Raw genomic sequence first — 20657 nt, 5'->3', positions numbered from 1 at the left:
AATGAAGCTTGTGTATCATCCATTATCATGTGTAATCAATAAACAATTTAATTATCTTGAAAAAAATATATATATATATATAAATGTTAAGCTATAGAGTCTCATCAAATAGGAATTAGAAGAGCCAAATGGACATTTTAGGATTGAAAAATACAGTAACTGAAATTTAAGAACTCACTGGGTGGACTCAACAGAAGAGAGGGGACAAAGGAAAGAGTAAAGTTGAAGGTAGATAAATAGAAATTATGCAATGTGACAGAAAAAAGATTGCAAAAAAATGAACAGTGCCTCAGGGACTTATAGGACAATAACAAAAGGTCTATCAGTCATGCTATTAGAGCCCTAGTAGGAGAGGAGAAAGAGAACAGTGCAGAAAAAATATTTGAAGAAACAATGGCTGAAAAGTTCTCAAGTTTGGTTAAAGACACCAACCTGTAGGTTTAAGAAAACAAGTCAACCTCAAGCAGGATAAATAGATAAATCATAGTCAAACTGCTGAAAAAGACTAAGAAAAACAGAGAAATGATGCATTATGTACTGCATAGGGGAACAACAATTTGAATGACTATAGATTTATCATCAGAAACTCTGTAGACCAGAAGGAAAAAACAAAATTTTTTAAGTGTTGAAAGAATGATCAATCCAGAATTCAGTATCTAGCAAAATATAACTTTCAGGAATGAAGGTAAAACTTAAAACACAATTTCAGATGAAGGAAAACTAAGAAAATTCACAGCAAGCATATCTGCTGTAAAATAATTGCTAAAGAAATTTATTCATATAGAAATGAAATGGACATAGAAAGCGGAATGATAGATAGTGGAGACTCGGAAGGATGGGATGATGAAAAAATACTTGGGTACAATGTACGTTATTTGGTCGATGGATACACTAAAAGCCCCAACTTGACCACTGCACTATCTATGCTTGTAATAAAATTGCACTTGCACCCCATAAATTAATACAAATTAAAAAAAGAAATACCAGAAGGGAAATTGGAACATCCAGAATGAGGGAAGAGCAACAGAACTGGTAAATATCTGGCTAAATATAATAGACTACTCTTCTCTTAAGTTTTGTAAAACATATTTGTTGATTGAAAGCAAAAATTACATTTTGATGGGATTTTTGATGTATGTAAATGTAATATATAAGACAGTAATAGCATAAAGTGGAGAGAAAAAAGGGCTCAATATGCTGGCAGGGTTTTTACATTGCAATTGAAGTGGTAAAATGTTGATTTTAAGTAGACTGTGAAAAGTATATATTTTGTTATCCCTGGAGCAACTACTAAAAAAATTATACAGAGAGATGTCAAAGCCACAATAGATAAATTAAAATGGAATGCCAAAAGTTCAAATAATCTAAAAAAAGCAGGAAAAGGGAAACAGAGAAGGAAAAAAACCAGATACCAAACAGAAAATTTTAAAATGGCAAACCCCAATCCGGTCTTATCAGTAATTACATTAAATGGTCTAAACATACAAATGAAAAGACGCATTGTCAGGATGGATTAAAAAAGCATGACCCCATGCTACCTACAAAAACTCATGTCAAATATGATGATATAGGTAAGTTAAAAGTAAAAGGCTGAAAACAAATGCCATTTGAAAACCAAAAGAAGGCTGGAGTGTCTATATTAACATCAGACAAACTTGACTTCACTGCAAAGTGTCAGGAATAAAGAATGATGTTATATATTGATAGTGTCAATTCACCAAGAAGGCGGCAATCCTAAATGTGTCGTAATAACAGTTTCAAAATACTAGAAGCAAAAACTGATAGAATTGAAACAAGAAATGAACAAATCCATAATTATAGTTTCAGTAATTGATGGAAGCTAGCAGACAGAAAATCAGAAAGGATATTGAAGAAATGAACACCATTAGACAACTGAATCCAACTGATGTTTATAGAACACTTCACCAAACAAATGGCAGAATACACATTCTTCTCAAGTGCACATGGTACATTCTCCAAGATAGACCGTATCCTAGGTCATAAAACAAGTTTTAACCAATTAAAAACAATAGAAAACACAGAGTATGTTCTTTGGCCACAATGGAATTAAATTAGAAATCAATAACAGATGAATAATAGTAAAATCTCCAAACACTTGGAAATAACATACCTTTAATCCATGGGTCAAAGAAACGAAACCACCCAAAGGACCTCCAGTGGATGAATGGATAAACTGGTGGATCCATGTAATTGAATTCTATTCAGCAATTAAAAGGAACAAACTGTTGATTCACATGACATCTTGAAAGAATATGAAAGGCATTTCGCTGAATTAAAGAAGTCTGTCTCAAAAGGTTATATATTCTATGACATTCTTGAAAGCCCAAAACCATAGTGATGTAAAATTGATCAGTGGTTAGAAATAGGGTTAAGGTGTGATTATAAAGAAATAATATAAAGGAGATTTCTGGGGCAGTGGAAACTGTTCTGTATCCTGATAGTGGTGGTGGTTACATGAATGTCTACATGTGTTAAAATTCATGGAACTCTACACCAAAAGAAAAGGGCAATTGTATGATCATTTGAAAAATAGACTTAAAATTTAATTCTGATGGTGCTTCACTAGCCTACAGGGTGCAGTACAGACTTCTTAATGTGGCTTACAGGGCCCACCCTGATGGTAGCGCCTCAACAACAAAGCTGTTTCCCCTCATAAAGCCTAAAAATGTAGTTTTTATGGGGGTAGACTGAAATGTGGTCCCGAAGGTCACAGATGTTTTGTCTCTAAGTAAGACACTTTTCAGTTTGGAAAATCAAGGATTTAGAAGACTCAAGTTCTCACTCCAGTGTAGCATGTTGTGGAATCCTGGCCTAGTACAGCCTCAGTTCCCTACCTATTAAACATGACTAAGAACTGGCTCCCCTGGGGTCACTATTAGTGTAACAGAAATTAAACTGTATTTAATGCTAAGCCCAACTGATTTTACGTTTGAACAGAATATGCCTTCCCACCTCAAACCCCTCTGGAGACGAGAGGAGTATGTGATGTATGCATTGGGGGGAATAGATTGTATTGTCAGATTTCAAGGTGCCTTATGCATTTTTTTTAACAGTCTGGGCTACACTCTATCCCACTTTGCCTCCCCAGTAACTAATGCATTCCACTGAGATTTGTATCCTGCAGAGAATTAGCTCCTGGAACAATTACAGTGGCATGTATTTCCCCACAGGATCATCCAGAGTCGCAGCTAAGTTTTAGAATTCTTCTTGGCAACCCCTTTAGTATCATGATCATCCCTGATGGAGATTCTTGGTTTGCGCTGCTGCTGTCCTCTCTCACCTGCCATCATGACCCACATGTGGCTTGTTTAGAGCTTGGATGACCACCCAAGCCCACCTGCCACCTATTTCCACCACCATCCAACTCCCCTTATGCTGAGGTAAATGATGAGGCACTGGCACTGATTATGTTTATCCATTTATTAAAATATTTCAAGAAGCAATACTTTATTAACTTTGAGGACTGGTGTTCCATTTGGCGGGGGGAGAGGAATAGGCACACTTTATGGACCTTTTTTTTTTTTTTTCCTGCTTTTTCCTGTTACCCTGTAACTACCCCAGCTTCCTCCCCCAACTAGCCCCTGGCCCTGCTGCTTATTTGCAGGGGCCTCTGAGGAAAATAAAAAGCACAGAGCAGAAAACAACAATGGATTACAGATTAGCTGACAAATAGACAAATGCAATTCCATAAACTATATACCCAAGCAAGGTCTCATATAGGATGGAATGGTGCTAATGGGTTTGGTTGCTTTGGTATTATTTTCCACCTCTTGTGAAACAAAAATTCTTCCATTTGTGTCCTGAGGGAAGATGACGTTGACCCTGACTGTTTCTTCTGGCCCAGTTTTATTAAGGTAAAAACTCTCTTTCTTATTCTTACCCTGCCCTTATGGACACAGCACAGGGCCTTTCTGGAGAACGGGACCTATAACTGTTTACCTCCTATAGTAATGACACCAGAAGCAGTTAGTGGCAGTTCAAATATATTGGCCTTTACTTCCCCACTATCCTTCTGGTCAGGAATTGCCTACCCAATCAATTCATCAGAAAGTGCTACCAAAGATACAACCAAACCCTAGAGCTTTGGGTCTTAATGATGTCTAACATAATTGAGATGGATATTTAGTGTTTGGTCCCACCACCCAAGCAATTGTATTAATTACTGCAAGCAGTTAACAAAGTCCTTAAAGGAGCTCACACTCCCAGGGCTAAGACAACTCCCTTGAGAGAGGGATCACTTCTTGCTTTGTTTCCAAGTGAGCATATGCAATAACAGGTGCTTGGCAAGCTATCTTCCTTTTTGGGAAACTACTGGTAACTTAGCAATTTAGGAGGTAACTGAGGGATTGAGCAAGCCACACCTGCTCCTGGGCCTTGTCATCTATCAACTCTGCTTCACGAGCTGACTCTAGCCCCAAATACATTTCATTCAATATCATTCTGACTCAGAGTGGGAGGACAGGGTGGGTGAAAGGGAATCCACATGGTACAACAGAGCAACAGCAGCATCACTGTGCACAAAGACCTAACTATTGCAGCAAAGTAAGCACAAGAGATGGAGTCTTATTACAGTTTACTATCATCAGTGATAAAAATAATTACAAGACACTGCCTTGCTTAGTCACTGCCAAGATAAAGCTACCTTCTCCCAGGACTTCCTTCTCTTGTCCTAAATTTTGCTCATTTGGAAATTTTCCCCTTTGGCAAAAGCTCTTCTGAAGAAAATGCAACTTGGTTCCCACTCTGTGAGTGTGTGTGCAGGTGTTAATACATGCAGCCATGGAGGAGCCAAGTCGGGCTACAATGGTGAGTTTGCTGATTTCATCTAATACCTCCTCCTGGGAAGAAAGACTAATAACAGAGAAAGCCAAAGACACAGCAACAGCACACTCACTACTCAAATATGTACAATAAGCTAACACATTCTGATGCTTAAATAAGTTTTAAATGTTTTCTGTCATCTTTTTCCATTGACTTTCTTCTCTAGTTGTAGAGCTAGGACTTAGTTTGACACAGCAATCAGACATTTGGGGACTATCCCCTTGTTAATATTTTTCTACTCACCCCTGCGGAGGTGGAGCACAGGTGGCTGGTTTAAGTGGGTTAGGCTGGTGGAGTTCCAGAGTTGAGAACCAGTGCTTGGAATCTGGATTGTGCACCTCAATGAACCAGCCATTGGACTGAATCAGGTAATTGAGCACACTAAGTTTGAGAAGTAGGGAGAGGCCAGTTTTCTCTTGATAAGTGGGAAGGGACACTTAACTAAAGGTATGAGTCAAGGGTGGGGTGAAGATGCAAGGCTGACCAGAGAGAACCTCTCTGGGCATTGGGGTTTGATTAGATTTGCCTGACTGGGAGAAGGCTTTTTGAAAAATGTGAATTAGGATTTGGAGCGATTTAGGAATAGTTTGTTTTCATGAGAAATTTGCAAGAAGAACCACAGGAAAGCGGAGGCTTCTAGCCTTCATTTCTCCAGGCCCATGTTTTTTCTGATCACTTCAATGCCCCTCTGTACTCAAGGGGAAAGGGCAAGATGGGAGATTTGAAGGTGACTTGAGGACTGACCCAACAGCCTGTCCAGAAGATGAGGCCAAGATGGAGCTTGTGGGGAAGGGCCTAGGCTGTGACTTAATTGTCAGGCAGTCCCTAGTTCAGGCATCTAAGTCACAGAGCTCAAGGCCTGGTTGCTCCATACAGTCTTTTTATTGGAGAAGGGCACAGTTGCTGATGAAGAGTCTAGGACAAATAGAGCAAAAAACGGCAGCATGCCAGCTTAAACCCCTTCTTTAGGGCATTGGTGTTTTTGTTCCCCTTTCCATGGCCTGGCTCGGAATTTTAAGGGGGCATCAGAATCAGCTGGGCCATAGATCTCAGCCACCTCTAAGACGCTGAAAATGCACCAAAAGATTTAGAAGCTCCACCAAGAAATAGGGCAGTTGGTAGAGGTGTACGTGTTATGTAGAGTAAGGGGGAGTGGGAAGGGATTCCTGGATTAGCACAATAAATTATAGGGTCACTTAGAGGTCGAGTTGTATTTTCAGTTCTTAAAAATATATGTGTGTATGTGTGTGTGTATATACATCTTTATGTCTCTATACATAATCTATACTGCAGCACAGCGGCAAAACATTTAGTTAAAAATTCCAGCAAGAATGCAGGCAAACACTCCATGGAGGCATGCAGGCTAGGATCAAGGCAGCAGGAGGGGAGCCTGTATGGTTGCCATGAAGGGTGAGTTCCAACCAATGAGCCCACCCAGCCACCAGAGCACCACCTGGACATATGCAGACATAGAAGCACACATGGAAAAACACAAAGGGTTTGCAGAGAGAGAGAGAGAGAGAGAGGTCACCACATCTACAAGAAGAGATTTCACATGGTCATCTTAACAGGAAAGTGGACAAGCCCCCAGGATCTAGTTCTCATTTTAATGAGCCAGCTAGAAGAGATCTGAAGGTGCAAATTGCAGTTATCAGGGATTCGGAGAGACACACAACCAAGCCTGGCTGTCCTGCCTGCCCCCTTCTCTTCATCTCCCTGGGAGTCTGTGTGTCTTTTCATTCATTCCTTAGGATTGATAGTTTCTCTGCTGGTCAGAGAAAACCATTCCAAAACTCCCTGAAGAGGTGAACTCCCTTGAATCCTTTATAGATCCCAGGCCATTCATAAAGCACTTATCCCAATAAATATTATAGTTCCTCAAGATGCACAAAGAGAAGGAGAACTGAACAAGACAACTCGGAACAAGAACCTTTGGCCAATGAGGAAATGTAAACCTCTAAGGCGACCAGATTAAGTCCAGAAAAATGCACTAGTGAAAAGAATTGGAGGGTTTTTCTTGGTGGTGCTCATGTTTGTTCTGAAGTGATTTAGTCTAGCCTGTATTGAGGTTTTGAGAGTTTTTTAAGTAGAATTCTCAATGTTGTGAGTTCTTCCAGCTTTCAAGGGCTACAGTTGAGATCTTGATGGTGTTAGAGGATCATCGCCCTTTGCTTCATCTTCACAATGTCTGCGGTGCCACAGACTTCCTTCAGAGGAAAAAAAGTGGTATAGAAATAATGAGGTTAGCACACTGCCAGATGCCTAAGTATGTGGACCCAAAAGAGAGCAAAAAGTCTGTTAGAAGATAGACTGGTTTGTTCCCATTTTACTAACCATCTCTGAATCATCAGAGAAAACCAGCTAAAACCATGTGAGCTAAAGACAAATGGGATGAATTTTCAGAACCTGATAATCTATGGAACTGATATCGACTCCATCAGAGTCTTTAGAAATATTTGCAAACACCATGGTCTCCCAATTGACAGACTCTTAAGGAATCAACCAGTTGGACCATACCTGAGAAAATACAGCTTGATTCAAGAGATTCTCTTGGCATTCATGCAAACTCTTAGTTCCTTGAAAACAAACTGCTACCCTCTGTCCCTTTCTTTTTTTCTTTTCTTTTTTCTTTCTTTCCTTCTTTCTTTTGTTTCTCTCTCCTTCTTTCTCCTTCCTTCCTTTCTTTCTCCTTCCTTCCTTTCTTTATTCTTTCTCTCTTATTCTCCTTCCTTCCTTCCTTCCTTCCTTCCTTCCTTCCTTCCTTCCTTCCTTCCTTCTTTCCTCCCTCCCTCCTTCCCTCCTTCCTCTTTCTTTCGAGATGAGGTCTCACTTTTTTGCCCAGGCTGAAGAGTAGCGGCACGATGAGAGCTCACTGCAACCTCAGCCTCCCAGGCTCAAGCAATCCTCCCACCTCAGCCTCCCAAGTAGCTAGGACTACAAACGCACACCACCATGCCCTATTATTTTTTTATTTTTTTGTAGAGACGGGGTCCCACCATGTTGCCCAGGCTGGTCTTGAACTCCTGGGCTCAAACGGTCGGCCTGCTTCGGCCTTCCAAAGTGTTGGGATTACAGGCGTGAGCCTGTTCCTTTTTTCCCATGTCCACTATTACTACATCTCTCAAGCTTCCAGGTTGTCTAGGACCAAAATTTAGAAGGGGCTACCATGGACATCAGAATTGGCACAACTGAAAACTCTAAGAGAACCTTCTTTTGAATCCCACTGATATGTCAATAGTCCTTAAGGCCAATTCTGAAGAAAGAAGAAATGGAACCAAAATTCAAACAATAAAACATACAGATATGTTGCTTTTCTACCACTTACTATAACAGGAACAAAAGTGTTTAGATAGGTCACAGAACCTGTTCCTGACTCTTAAGAGTGAATCAGGCAGAAAAATCACCGCCTGTTAGCATTTTTGTTTTCTGTATATGTCATGGAGACCACACAGGTTCTTCCCTTACCAGTGTCCATATCACTTTCTCTCACTTTGTCCAAGATATGGCTTGGTATCACTTACTGCTGACTCCCAGATGGCCTCCCCCTTCATCATCACTATTCCCACAAAGATTTCTAATGGGGGCTTTAAGTTCCTGGGAGGTAGCCAGGCTGTTGGGGGAAGTCTTCATGACCCCTCTGCCTGTAGGGGAGACTTACCAACAAAACTCTGGACACTCTGGCGTGATTTAGGCTTGTGTTCCTCTTCTAGCTTTTTCTTTCCCAATTTGGGGAACTTAATTTTCAGCCTGAGGCTTCTACTGTCAGTGTCCGAAGATTTTTCCTGAGAAACCACAAGAGGAAGGTCAAAATGTTAGTTGCCTAATATTCAAAGATAATTGCTAGCGTCCTGGAAAAGTGGTAAACAAGAATGGCTGCAGAGAACAGGGAGATCTGCTCTCTATCCAGGTATGAGAAACACCCCCATCACTGGTCGCATGCCCTGGGAAAGCAATTGATCCTTACTAAGAGGCTACTTGATGCCAGGTGCCTTGCTAGCATTAATAAATGCTCTCATACAACTCTCAAAGCAACCTTGCAAAGTGGTTATTAACATCCCTGTATCAGAGACGAGGAAGCAGAAGCTTGGAGAGGTTAAATATTTCACCTGAGCTCATGTGGCTAGGGATTAGAAGGATGAGATTGCTAGCGCCACTGCTAGCTCACATGGAATCTCTGCATGAATTAGGAAAAAACCACCTCTTCCTTCAGGCATATAGTTTGGTGAGCCCTTACTTGCCCTTGGCCAAATACCTTCTTATAGGGAAGACCCTTGCCTGCCAGCCCGGCTGCTTCCCTGTCTGGAATGCAAAGAGGGTTCTCTAAACATAACTCTTAATTATGAATGTGGGCTCTCTGCTGTGCAGATCATGCAGGCTCCGTAATTCTAGCTCAGGCCTGCTAAAGTGTGCTTGTTTTACTACTGGTCTCAGTAAATTACAATTTTGAGATTAACTTTGTTGCCAGAAAACCCAGAGTGGGAGGGATGGAAAGCAGCAGGGAGAGGTAATATTTGGAAGATTTAACCACCAGTATGGCCTGGGCACCAACCATTTAGAACAGGTATTGGCTGTGAACAACTGGCATGGCCATACTGGTATGAACTAGATGAAGTTCAGTCCTGGCAGCAGGTGCTGAGCAGGGAGGGGGAATTTGCAGCCAGGAAAACAACACATGAAAAAACCTATCTTGCTTATTCTTTCTTGATCATCTCTTGTTACAGAATGAGTCTTCTTTCTGGTTATTTTTCCACCGTTGCCTAATTTTTCTACATGTTTTCTGCCTTACCCTATCTATTTATGATGAAGAGATTAGGGGGGAGGTGGGCAGGGAGGATGCTCCAGTAACCTTCATTTGAAAGCCAGCACTGGACACCCTGTACTACAGTCACCATGTCCTGGCCCACACTGGAAGGGAGGGCACTAAGGAAGAATCCCTCTTTCCCTTTATTTCCCAATTTCCAAGATTACGCACCTCTGGAACAAAGATTGGATTCATCCAGTCAATCTCAGATAGTTGTTTGAACTCCTTATTCATGGCATCCAGGGCACTTTGTAGTGCGGTCTCATCCTCAGCACTTCTCAGCTGGTACAGACAGGAAAAAGAGTGAGTGTCCAATGCCTAGCACTTTTGTAGACTTTTACACTCTCCCCCACTCCCAGTCCCTGCTAGTGACCAAGAGACCACAAGGTGCCAACTTGCATCCCTTTGGCCCATAGCCAGCTCTTTTCTTTCTCAACAGGAATATCCAGAAAACAACCAAATGATGGGGCTCTCCTTGGGGCGGGGCATGCTTTCAGTTTTGCAAGCAGAGAGGCCTTTTGATTAGTATCAATTAACACTGAGCTTCACCCCTATAGTTTAGGGTCCAGGACAAGGGTCCTACTGTTGACCTGAAGTCCCTGGAGACATCCCAGTGTTCCCCTAAGTAAAAGCTACCTAGTTTTGAGCATATACTGTGTGCCAAGCACTGTACATACATAATTTTGTCCCATCTTCCTGGTAGCCTTACAATACCTTACAAGGTACTATTGTTTTCATTCCACGGGTGAGAAAACAGATTCCAAGAAGTTTGGTGCTCAAGATCACACAACTAGACAGAATCCAGGTCTGTTTAACTATATAACCTACCCTCTATACAACACTGTCTTAGCAAAGACATGTGGGGAGGCCAGATGTTGAGGGAATCTTTATTACATGCTTACTGTAATTTAAAGGTTGTTTTGTGAAGCAAGGAGAGAGCTACAGAGAGGCTGGCTCAACTTTCTCCTCCTGGAAAAGAGGGTCTGTCTCCCTTGGCCATGCTTTAGCCCCCAACTATCACTCTTACTAATTAAGAAATGAGTTCTAGATGGCTTGTCCCACAGGTTTAGGAAGCAAATTTAAGTGCTCCCTAGTAACCCCCAGCGCCCACAAGATGAACTCTGTACAGTCCATGAAAGACTTTTGGGACCATCTTCGACTCAGAAGAATCAAGTTCTAGAACATCAACACAGGTGAGATAGTTCACATTCCAGTAAGTAGTGAGCTGGGAGAACAGATGGGCACAGATATCTCCAGCCCTCATATGCTTACAGCCCACCTAACCTGGCCTCACCTCTACTCCCCGGTATGCACTTTACTTTCAATCTAGCACTTATGTGGCTTTTTGCTGTGCATGGGCCACTTGCTGCTCCAGCCATAAGTCAAGCCTTGCTGGCTGTCACAAATGGGTGGCATGTGAATGAGAGGAGTACAGGGTAGGAGGTTATGGTCAGTCACGATGGGATACTGAGTGAGGAACAAGTCAGTGCAGACAAATAATGTTTTTTTGCTTTTCAACTAGTAACTTAAGAAAACAATTTCCAAGATTATGCACCTCTGGAACAAAGATTGCCCTAGATGGACGGGACATGCGTGTGCCAAGTAAGAGAAGTGGGAATTACTGGGAGGGATTCACTTCATCATCAATTTACTTCCCTTTGCTAACTCTGAGCTCCTTACTGCCCTCCTTCTTCAAGGGGAGGAATAACACCCAAATGAAACAAGCTGTATCTCCATCTCACCTCTAGGACAGCCTTTCTGGAGATACATGGTCATTCTTAGCTGCTGCCTGCTTCTTGGCCACATTTGGATGTGTGTATGTGTATGTGTGTTGAAGTTCTCACCGGGCCCTATGAGGTGGGAGACTTCTCGAGTGTGGTATATGCTCAAGTTGCGTTGTTGGTTGGTATGAACCAATTTTCAGGTCATGAGTCTCAGGAAAGTCTGAATGGTGACAAGAGACTAAACTCACCCATTTCCTGCTGCCCAAATGGGCAAGGCCATTGAGCTCTGCCTATATATAGAAGGTACTTCTGTTGATGTTGTCTGAGGCTGAAAGACTAGCTTGGGGCTCAGATGTTGGGACAGCCTGACCTGATTGCCTTAGCCACTCTGCCTCCTGTGCAGTGTGCCAATTAGATGAGCAAATGAAAAGAGGAAATAGATGCACTTCTTGCAATATCAACTCAGAAGCCCCTCTTCAAATAAACCTTAATTAGATGAGAGGCAAGCACAGCACCTGCCTCAGGGCCTTACCAGCCAAACCTAAAGTGGGATGATCATAATTAGTCACCTCATCAGAGCACACTCACCAAGTATGCCTATGGGTTTTGCATTCTGAGAAACATGCAACTAGCCTTGTAGTTCAGAAATGGAGCCTCAGTCTGTTCTCCCTGGCAGTAATAAAATGTACTATCTATGAAGCTGCTAGTATGTGCTAGGCGCTAGGTAGGGATTGTAATTCCTATCTTGTAGATATGGAAACTAGGACCCAGAGAGGTGAAGTCACACAGCTAGTGTTATGGGTTGAATTGTGTCCCTCCAGGAATGATACGTTGAAAACCTAATCCCCAGTACATCAGAATGTGACCTTGTTCGGAAATAGGGTCATTGCAGATGCAATAAGTTGTTGAGATCATATTGGATAGGGTAGGCCCCAATCCAATGTGACCATGTCCTTATAAGAAGATGGCCTTGTGAAGACAGAGAAACACAGAGAGAACATCATGTGAAGATAGAGGAGTGAAGTGATGCATCTACAATCCAAGGAACACCAAAGCTTGCCAGAAAACCACTGGAAGCTAGAAAGAGGCAAAGGACCCCTTACAGGTTTTAGAGAGAGGATGGCCCTGCTGACACCTTGATTTTGGACTTCTTAGCTTCCAGAATTGTGAGAAATGCATTTCTGTTGTTTGAGGACATCTAGTTCTTGATACTTTGTTATGGCAGCCTTAGGAAACTAATATATTAATAGCTAGTAAGTGGCAGATTTGAGATTTGAACCCAGGAATCTCCCAATTTTCCCACTATTCCACACCACCTTCTCATAGGGTGAAAGAGGCATATAGAAACTTGGGAGGCACAGAGCAGTTCAAAAGAGCTCACCTTTTTCTACTGAAGCTGTATCAAGTACGATAACACTCTACTTTTTATTGGCCTGGTCTGAGCCCACAAGACATTTACCAAAGGAGAGGTTGAGGCTTTCTCTCAAGAGTATGGTAGTCCCTATGGATTAGCATAACCCATGAAGTCACACAATCAACAACAATCCTAGGTGACACAGTAGGGAATTCCAGGCAAGCACCTGGTCAAAATGCTCCCACGGGTCTCCAGTGCCCTTGGACCAAGCACAAGACCATGATCATGTTCAGATAGAATACTTTGCCCTCCCATGCTCCAACCCCCTGCACTCACCAGCTTTTCATCCAGGAAAGCTGTGGTGTCATCGTAGAGCCCTTTAAGACTAAATGTAACATCTACAGCATCATTTCTGCTTAGAGTCTGAGAGGAGAAGAACGGAAAAGGAGAGAAAAAGACAAAGACAGGGGAGTTGTAGGTTAGTAAGCATGCAGCTGGCTTCTCCTGGCTTCTCCGTGGGAATGTAGAAGCAGGCTAGTAGGATGTGGCTATAGGTGAAAAAGCAATATTCAAAATATAGCACAACTAGTACAGCATGAGCACCAACCAATCAGAACCAGTGCCAGTTGACAACTGCTGGTACAGTAGTTGTGTAGTACTATGTGAAGTGGCAGAGCATGGCTTGGCTTTGGCATCACTGATTGATTGCAGTGGGTATAGGAAAATAGGAAATATGCAAACCAGAGGGTAAATTTAAGGCCACTTGTTGTCCCTAGGCCAAAACAATCATTCCAGGGCAGGTGGAATTAGGGCCTACCATCTCTCTTCTTGCAACTTCAGGACTTGAGTTGCAGGCCTCCTCCAACTGTAATCAAGCCCTGACACAATTATATCTTTTGCCTAGCACTAAAGTTACTTTTTAAAAGCATCAGTTAACAATTCTGGCAGTGGACAAAGCCATGGGGAGACACATTTAACATTAAGTGTCCTGCCTAATATGGACCTTTCCCTCAAGAGGAAAACCAAGGCACCCGGAAGTTCTAGTTCCAAAAACAGGTGTCCCCTTATCAGATTATACGGAGATCTACTTGGGATAAGGAAGGCCCAAGTACAAGTTTCTTGTCATTCATTGTCCATTTCTCCCTTGAGGCTGGTGGGATGGATGGCAATCAGGGAAGAGGGCTAGCTCTCAGGCTGATGAAATCTGCTGTGGTTTTCCCTCAGCAGCGACCTTGGACCTGTAACAAGTCAAGAAATGCCTGCCTTCCCGTCCACTCTATCCATCAGTTTCCTGCCATATTTGCCCAGTTTCTCCATCCAGCCTCTGGCTCCGCTTCTTTCCCTTTCATCCTGTTTCCTATCTGGTTTGACGTCTTTCCTTAATTCACTCCTTTTCCACTTACTTCAATGGGAATACAGGAAGCTGCGCCCATCTCATTGCCACTGTCTTGGCCATAAAATATATCATTCAGGATGTTAGCGCTGGCATTCACAGAATCCATGAGGACAGACACATGCTGGTGGACCTTGCTCAGGTCATTAAGTCTGTAATAAAGCAAGGACAAATAGATGAGCCGGGATTTCTGAAGGACTTCTGGCCTGGGGCGCTGGTGAGGGTTTGGGTAAAGGTAGAAGTAAAAGCCCTGGGTACCTGACTTGGACTCATGACTCCCTCCTGTTATTTCTGCTCTTCTGTAGGTAGCCACCTATGCTAGCAAATGTTTCTACTCTTCTCTAGGTATTTACCTTTACCCATCCTTGTCTCACCTGAATTTAGATACTGGGAACTTGGAGAAGGTAGAAGGCTAGAATAGAGGAGGGCAGCCGACTCTAGGAACTCCAAGGCCCTCCTAATATTTAAGGGCAAGGGTAAACAGTCTTAGTTCTGTTGGGTTTGGAGCAGCATCAAAAGATCCAAATTCATCCCTGGTCTAATGAGAGATGTCTAAACTGGCTTATTGCTGAGCACAAAGAATATTTCCTGCCTGGACTGTGAGGGTCCCACTCAATTTTTAGAGCTCTAAGCTAAATTCCTCTCTGAGGCCAGGCTCCCTAGTAGCCAATAGACACAAACTGGCTTCTTCTCCCTATGCCTTCGGGATTCTCAACCCTGTATCTAGGCCAGTCCACTTACTTGCTGATGAGGTTTTCTGCAAGCCGAGCTAAGTGCTGCATCTGGGCATATTCCTCATCAGAGAGGCTCTCTTGAGAGTCCTGGGAGTCCAGTTGGGGTTGAGGGACAGCTTGAATTTCAGTATGCTTGTACTCCCACATTTTCATTGAGTTCTCAAAGTCCTGGAGATGAATAAAGTGGCATATCCTAATGATTGCTGTAGCTACTAGGGCACATGACAGATCTGTCTGTGAGCCTGAAATTTGTGGGCAATGGGTATGTGGGTACAGTGGGTAAAGGGGAAGGAGGGTCCCCTGTCCATTTCCCCCGTCATACCCATCTATATACCTATACAAGTATCCATCATTTTATTCCATCTCTTCTGGACTATGCCCTTTTAGTTTTTGTTGTTCTGAGTATGCTGGGTTTTAGGACACCAGGCTTGGATCAGACACATGTCTGCTTCCTAGAAGCTCCCATATGAAGGCATCATGACTGACAAGAGAGTAGAGCACCTTTCCTGCTCCCTTTGCCAAATGTAGGCAATATGTGGTGATGTAGTTTAGAGCCAGACATATTTAATTGAATTTTGAATCGTGTTTCTGTCATTTACTAGTTGTGTGACCATTAGCAAATTATTTAACCTCTCTGGTTCTCATTTTCCTCATCTGTAAAATGCGAGTAAGTGTATCCACCTCATAGGATTGTGGAGAGAACCTACGTGAGAGAAACGTAAAGTGCCTAGCACAGAATAGGCAGTTTATAAACTGGACTTCTCTTCCCTTCTCTATTGCTGTTTCTATGGACTTTTCACAGGTTAGAGTGCAAGATAATCTCCAAGCATTGAATATGTGATCAATAATAGCTCCTTTAAAAGCTTTAGAAAGTTTAGCTGAAGTGGATGACATTTATGAATGCAGCATTTTAAGGAACCTTAGAGACACCTAAAGACCATATTCAATGCAGAATCTGTTGCTGAAGGAGATTTTTCCATAATCATCTGACGCCTTTAGCTCTCTTTGCAGTGGAGAGAGGAGGATAACCTTGTCCAAAACCAGAGGAGGAAGCTCCTTGTCTCACTCTCTTGGACAGTGTTTGCAAATGTCACTATATATCAGAATGTCTTGAGGAGCTTGTTGGCAAATTTGGGTTCCTGGAAACTATGCACCCCTATGTGGTTCAGTGGGTCTGGTGTGGGGCCCAAGAATGCATTTATAACCAGCATCTCAAGTGACTCTGATACCAGAGGCACACAGACCTCCCTTTGAGGAATTCTGCTTGAGTGGAAATATTCAGTACTCAAGTGACTATGGATGACGCAGTATAGGAGCCCAAGACAAGTTTTTCCCCCTTACCCGATCTCTTGTCAGCATCTGAGCAGCATTCTTGTATCTAATCTTGATAAGGCCTGGTCTCTGAATCCAGGCCTCCCCATCCACCTGCACTGGGATACCTTCTTCGCCATCAATGGTTATCATCACCTCATGGCACTGCCAGAGAAAATGAGGAAGAATGGGAGATAAAAATGAGGCAACTGCTCTAACTCTATCTGATAATCTCATAGTTATGGCCTTGAATGTGTGTCTGAAGCAGGACTGGAAAGGATGTGAATCAGATCATCCCAGGAAGAAACGTCTGTTTCTTAAGGGCTTTTTGCTCCATTGGCTCCTGCCACCTCTACTTCCAACCTCAGTCAGCACTTTAGTGCCCACCAGATAACCTGCTCACTCCACCCTGGCATTCTTATATCCAGTTAATTCCTGGGACTATCCCATATCCTGGGTAGCAGCCAAAAAACTCAGCGCCTTCCTGGTGCCCACCCAGCTCCTGCCTACCTGGGCAATGCGATGATGATGCAGGTTGACGATACGGGACATTGCCATCTGCACAGAGCCAAAGATTGCCACCACCTCCAGCTTCCCATCATCGATTGCAGGAGCCTCATATTCCTGAAGAGGAAGAACTGTGTCACATCTCCCACCCTTGAGAAATCCCACCCTGTCTATAACAAGAAGGCATGTTTAAAGGCTCCTGGTGAGAATTTTTCTAGCTCATGAAGAGAGGAAACACTTCATTATTAAAAGGGAAAAAGATGAGGTCAGGAAGCCAATCTGGGAAAAGGGTATTGAACTCTTAGCCAGTTCCCTCCTTGTCCAATCCAGCATCATAAACCCCCCAAGGCCAGTCTTATTGGCCTTATGACCTTCTTGGGTAAACTCAGAGTAAAGCGGTCGTGGTCAGCTTCCCAGGGGATTTTACTGACAGAATTCTTTGGAGAAAAGAGCATGGCCTTGCCCGGGTGCAGTGGCTCACACCTGTAATCCCAGTACTTTGAGAGGCTGAGGCGGGTGGATCACCTGAGGCCAAAAGTTCATGGTCGACCAGCCTGGCCACCATGGTGAAACCCTGTCTCTACTAAAAATACAAAAGTTAGCTGGGCATGGCGGCTGGTGCCTGTAATGCCAGCTACTTGGGAGGCTGAGGCAGGGGAATCACTTGAACCTGGGAGGTGGAGGTTGCAACGAGCTGAGATCATGCCACTCCAGCCTGGATGACAGAGCGAGGCCCCGTCTCAAAAAAAAAAAAAAAAGCATGGTCTAGATAGCATTTAAAGGATCTGTCAGACCTGAGGAATGGAAAATCCAAAGCTCAGGCAACACCTAAGAGTTGACCTTATCCTGAGGTCTTCGGTTGAATTTTCTGCTCTTGGATGGTAATTACCTAAAAAACTGATCATACAGCTGCTGCTAATAAAGGTTCTCAGCCTCTTCTCCCATTGTCCATTTTTCACTTTAGTTAGCACAATGCTTCCTTCTGAGAGACCTTAGTGGGATCATGCCTTTCTCCCTCCCAATTCCTAGTTCCATACTAACCGTGGTTGCTGTGTTGCTTCCCCAGAAGTTGATACCTCCGGCATAGCTGGTAATGTTGAGCACTACGATGCCTTGCAGGTTTGGCAAGGAGATGGTTTCTCCATCACACTGAAAGAAAAGAGTAGCTCTCATTAGCTGGATCTTTAGATAGCAACATGAAGGAACATTTACAGAGATGGGGAAAGGGCTCTGTCTTTTCTTCCATTACATGGAAATCTATCTTTACGCCTTCCTCCCATGAGCTGTGAGGATCACAGAGTTAAAGCTCAGGAAGAACCAGCATATAGGGTATTCCCAAGGCCATGAGATTTCCTTTCTCCATATCCAGGAAAGACTACCCCCTTTTCCACTAACCTCCAAATGCACTCGTTCTTCCAGTTTCCTGTAAGAGCGCTGCAAAAGTTCCTTGGTTCCCAGAAGGCCATACCACATCTTGTTCTTAAGGCGGCTACTACAGGGAGGTAAGCATTAAGAAAGCAGAGGGTGAATGATATATAGATAAAAGGTGGAGAAAGACAGGAAGGAAAACTATCTTATTTCTCAAATACCTTCTTAGAGAGAGGAGTCATGCTAAATGGTAACTGGACAGCAGTTAATGTAACTGGTATCCCATGCAAACACAGAAATGTGTTCCTGGGCCCCTTTGAAGCCTCAGTATCCTATCAACAGATAAATTTTCCATTTCTCCTTGCTACCAATATTGGTCCAGACTTGGAAGAAACAGGCTATAGTCAGACATCAATGCTCATAAAAAGCTATGAACATAGCTGGCTGGTACACACCAGCTACCCTAGTTGTGCTACTCCAGGAGATTTCAGCTGCTTGGAAACAATTTCATTTGACACATGTGACTCTTAGAGTGCAATGTTTTTGAAGTAGCAACTTTTCTGGCAAAGTGAAGTACTTTTCCAAACACCAGATCCATATACCAAATGCTTAATTCAATGCCATGGAACAGATCTAAGCCTAGTAGGGAGATGTTAGAGGAAGAGCCAGTGGAGAAAAATAGGAGACAGAAAAAGATATCAGGTGACTTCAGGTGGAGGTAGGGAGGACAGGGTCTTGCTGACTGTGGGATCTCTGATAGAAATAAGTGGGGTGCTTACGATCACTAGAAAGGCTGGATATAGTTTACTTTGAGTTTGTAAAGTAGAGCCACAGAAATGAACCGTCATCACATGGAATGAGTTTTGAAATGTCAGAAGGCTAGCACAAAATTACTGAGACACTGTTTAAACCATTCATTCTCTGGGCACTTTGATATTCTCATCTACAAAAATAGGTGTTTAGGTGTATGAAAATGCACAATACCTAGAACAAACCAACTCTGAAGAAAAGAATAAAGTCGGGGACTTTCATCTCCCAATTTCAAAAATTACTGTAAAGCTACAGTTACCAAGATAGTGTGGTACTTGCAGAGGATAGACATATAAATAAATAGAACAGAAGTGAGAGTCCAAAAATAAACCCTTGCATTTGTGGTCAATTGATTTTTGAGAAAGGTGCCAACACGATTCATTGGGGAAAGGAAAGCTGTTTTAAAACAAGGTGCTAGGAATGTAAAAGAACAGAAATTATAACAAACTGTCTCTCAGACCACAGTGCAAACAAACTAGAACTCAGGATTAAGAAACTCACTCAAAACCACTCAACTAAATGGAAATTGAACAACCTGCTCCTGAATGACTACTGAGTACATAACGAAATGAAGGCAGAAATAAAGATGTTCTTTGAAACCAATGAGAACAAAGATACAACATACCAGAATCTCTGGGACACATTTACAGCACTGTGTAGAGGGAAATTTACAGCACTAAATGCCCACAAGAGAAAGCAGGAAAGATCTAAAATTGACACCCTAGCATCACAATTAAAAGAACTGGAGAAGCAAAAGCAAATACATTCAAAAGCTAGCAGAAGGCAAGAAATAACTAAGATCAGAGTAGAACTGAAGGAGATAGAGACACAAAAAACCCTTCAAGAAATCAATGAATCCAGGAGCTGGTTTTTTGAAATGATCAACAAAATTGATAGACTGCTAGCAAGACTAATAAAGAAGAAAAGAGAGAAGAATCAAAAGATGCAATACAAAATGATAAAGGGGATATCACCACCGACCCCACAGAAATACAAACTACCATCAGAGAATACTATAAACACCTCTGTGCAAATAAACTAGAAAATCTAGAAGAAATGGATAAATTCCTGGACACATACACCCTCCCAAGACTAAACCAGGAAGAAGTTGAATCCCTGAATAGACCAATAACAGGCTCTGAAATTGAGGCAATAATTAATAGCCTACCAAGCAAAAAAAGTCCAGGACCAGACAGATTCACAGCCAAATTCTATCAGAGGTACAAGGAAGAGCTGGTACCATTCCTTCTGAAATTATTCCAATCAATAGAAAAAGAGGAAATCCTCCCTAACTCATTTTATGAAGCCAGCATCATCCTGATACCAAAGCCTGGCAGAGACACAACATAAAAAGAGAATTTTAGACCAATCTCCCTGATGAACATCGATGCAAAAATCCTCAATAAAATACTGGCAAACCGAATCCAGCAGCACAACAAAAAGCTTATCCACCATGATCAAGTGGGCTTCATCCTTGGGATGCAAGGCTGGTTCAACATATGCAAATCAATAAATGTAATCCAGCATATAAACAGAACCAAAGACAAAAACCACATGATTATCTCAATAGATGCAGAAAAGGCCTTTGACAACATTCAACAGACCTTCATGCTAAAAACTCTCAATAAATTCAGTATTGATGGGACACATCTCAAAATAATAAGAGCTATTTATGACAAACCCACAGCCAATATCATACTGAATGCACAAAAACTGGAAGCATTCCCTTTGACAACTGGCACAAGACAGGGATGCCCTCTCTCACCACTCCTATTCAACATAGTCCTGGAATTTCTGGCCAGGGCAATCAAGC

The 20657-nt window shown here is 42.5% G+C and overlaps 1 protein-coding gene across 1 annotated transcript in view; it reads right to left on the bottom strand.

The window, feature by feature from the left end:
* Positions 1–5946: 5946 nt before the first annotated feature.
* DGKK (diacylglycerol kinase kappa) overlaps positions 5947–20657 on the bottom strand; it is a 101123-nt gene continuing 86412 nt past the window's right edge. The window contains exons 18-27 of the mRNA XM_026449786.1: positions 18062–18158; positions 17708–17815; positions 16670–16783; positions 16190–16324; positions 14856–15016; positions 14125–14266; positions 13058–13144; positions 9815–9925; positions 8497–8624; positions 5947–7045 (exon numbers count right to left, since the gene is read on the bottom strand). Coding sequence (XP_026305571.1) covers positions 6970–7045; positions 8497–8624; positions 9815–9925; positions 13058–13144; positions 14125–14266; positions 14856–15016; positions 16190–16324; positions 16670–16783; positions 17708–17815; positions 18062–18158 — 1159 coding nt within the window. The 3' untranslated portion in view covers positions 5947–6969. The remainder of the gene's footprint in view (positions 7046–8496; positions 8625–9814; positions 9926–13057; positions 13145–14124; positions 14267–14855; positions 15017–16189; positions 16325–16669; positions 16784–17707; positions 17816–18061; positions 18159–20657) is intronic.

The sequence above is a fragment of the Piliocolobus tephrosceles genome, chromosome 12 (genome assembly GCF_002776525.5).
Source record: "Piliocolobus tephrosceles isolate RC106 chromosome 12, ASM277652v3, whole genome shotgun sequence".
Taxonomy (NCBI): Eukaryota; Metazoa; Chordata; class Mammalia; order Primates; family Cercopithecidae; genus Piliocolobus; species Piliocolobus tephrosceles.
The sequence above is the reverse complement of the archived record's forward strand: the minus strand, read 5'-3'. Positions and strand labels throughout refer to the sequence as shown.